The 1,331-nt window shown below is 47.4% G+C and overlaps 1 protein-coding gene across 1 annotated transcript; it reads left to right on the top strand.

The window, feature by feature from the left end:
• Positions 1-518: 518 nt before the first annotated feature.
• On the top strand, positions 519-1,031 carry LOC112572184 (protein BTG2-like). The gene has a single exon (XM_025251755.1). The coding sequence runs from the start codon at positions 519-521 to the stop codon at positions 1,029-1,031; it is 513 nt and encodes a 170-aa protein (XP_025107540.1).
• The last annotated feature ends 300 nt before the right edge of the window (positions 1,032-1,331 follow it).

The raw sequence follows: 1,331 nt of genomic DNA, 5'->3' as shown, positions 1-1,331 counted from the left end.
AGTATATCGAGCATCGAAAATTAAAGTGCGATTTTCGACAGCAGCGCGTTACCATCCTTTTCTTGACCTGAAAAGGCCAGTGCGGCCATGTGTAGAGCTTTTGTTGACGATAAGACCTTAAAATAGACCTCTGCTTCCCCCGCAGGCGCTGACTCAGTTTCGAGCTGTGATTGGCTCATGTGATTGTGACGTAGCCTGATGACGTGAGTGACGCTAGAAAACTCAGCCGCTCGACACAGCAGCTTGCCAGACGATTGCCGACACAAACCAAAGTAGGAGCGCTTCAACGCTGCGGGTTCAGATTTTTAGGGATACCACCCACCCTACATAAACTGAACATCGATTTCTTGAGTTTAAGGAGGTGACTGTGGCACACAGGCGGTGAGTTTTTTTCCCTCCCGATATACGTTTCCATAAAAAGTGTGTGAAGTTTCCACAGCTGTTAGAAAACGCCAGCTTGCGAAGCTAACTACCGTCAACATTGCAGTCTTACTGTATGTGCAAGTTCAGCCTCTGGTATGAAGGACGAAGTGAATAGTGCAGCAGATTTTCTCGCTAGATTGCTGCTGGCGAGAAATGTAGCATCTAACGTGGTTGAGAATTTCAGGAAGAAACTCACAAACCTGTTGATGAATCACTACCAGGATCACTGGTTTCCGGACAAGCCCTTCAAAGGTAGCGGCTACCGCTGCATTCGTTTCCACCACCGAGTCGATCCCATTGTTGAAAAAGCGAGCCGATCTTGTGGACTGTCTCTAGATGTCACGAGATCGCTGTTCCCTCAAGAACTGACGATGTGGATAGACCCGAGAGATGTGTCCTACCGCATCGGTGACAACGGCAGCATTGGAGTGCTGTTTGGTACGGGCGCTGTCGTCGACAACGGCAGCAGTTCGGAGCTGGGATCCACTCATCAGCAGCAGCACCAGCACCAGTCGGAAACGACACTTTCAACGTGCGGACAGCAGGCCTATGGAAACCTTCATCAGCAGTTTCAGTACCATACTGAAATGGCCATGGTTTATTCGTAGCCTCATCAGGGCCGTCCTTCTCCCGGGTATTTTTCTGTGAAAATTCATGGTACATGGACCAAGAAAAGGACGGAGGTGGGGGGCAGGATTTGCCTTCCTTTCCAACTTTTCTTCTTGCCCTTTAATCTTATTGTATTTTTCCTTCTATTGATCATTCATTGTAAAAGAATGCGGTGCTGTTGGCACTTAATATCTTTCATTTGTGAATAAGCACATCTTTAGTTTATCATTATTGTGTTTCACTACACGATATCGTTCTCACACGAATCTTGTGCTAAGGACCAGACCAATCCGTCAGTA

Source organism: Pomacea canaliculata, linkage group LG9 (assembly GCF_003073045.1).
Source record: "Pomacea canaliculata isolate SZHN2017 linkage group LG9, ASM307304v1, whole genome shotgun sequence".
Lineage (NCBI taxonomy): Eukaryota > Metazoa > Mollusca > Gastropoda > Architaenioglossa > Ampullariidae > Pomacea > Pomacea canaliculata.
Note: the sequence above shows the minus strand (reverse complement) of the source record. Positions and strands in the feature narration are given on the sequence as shown.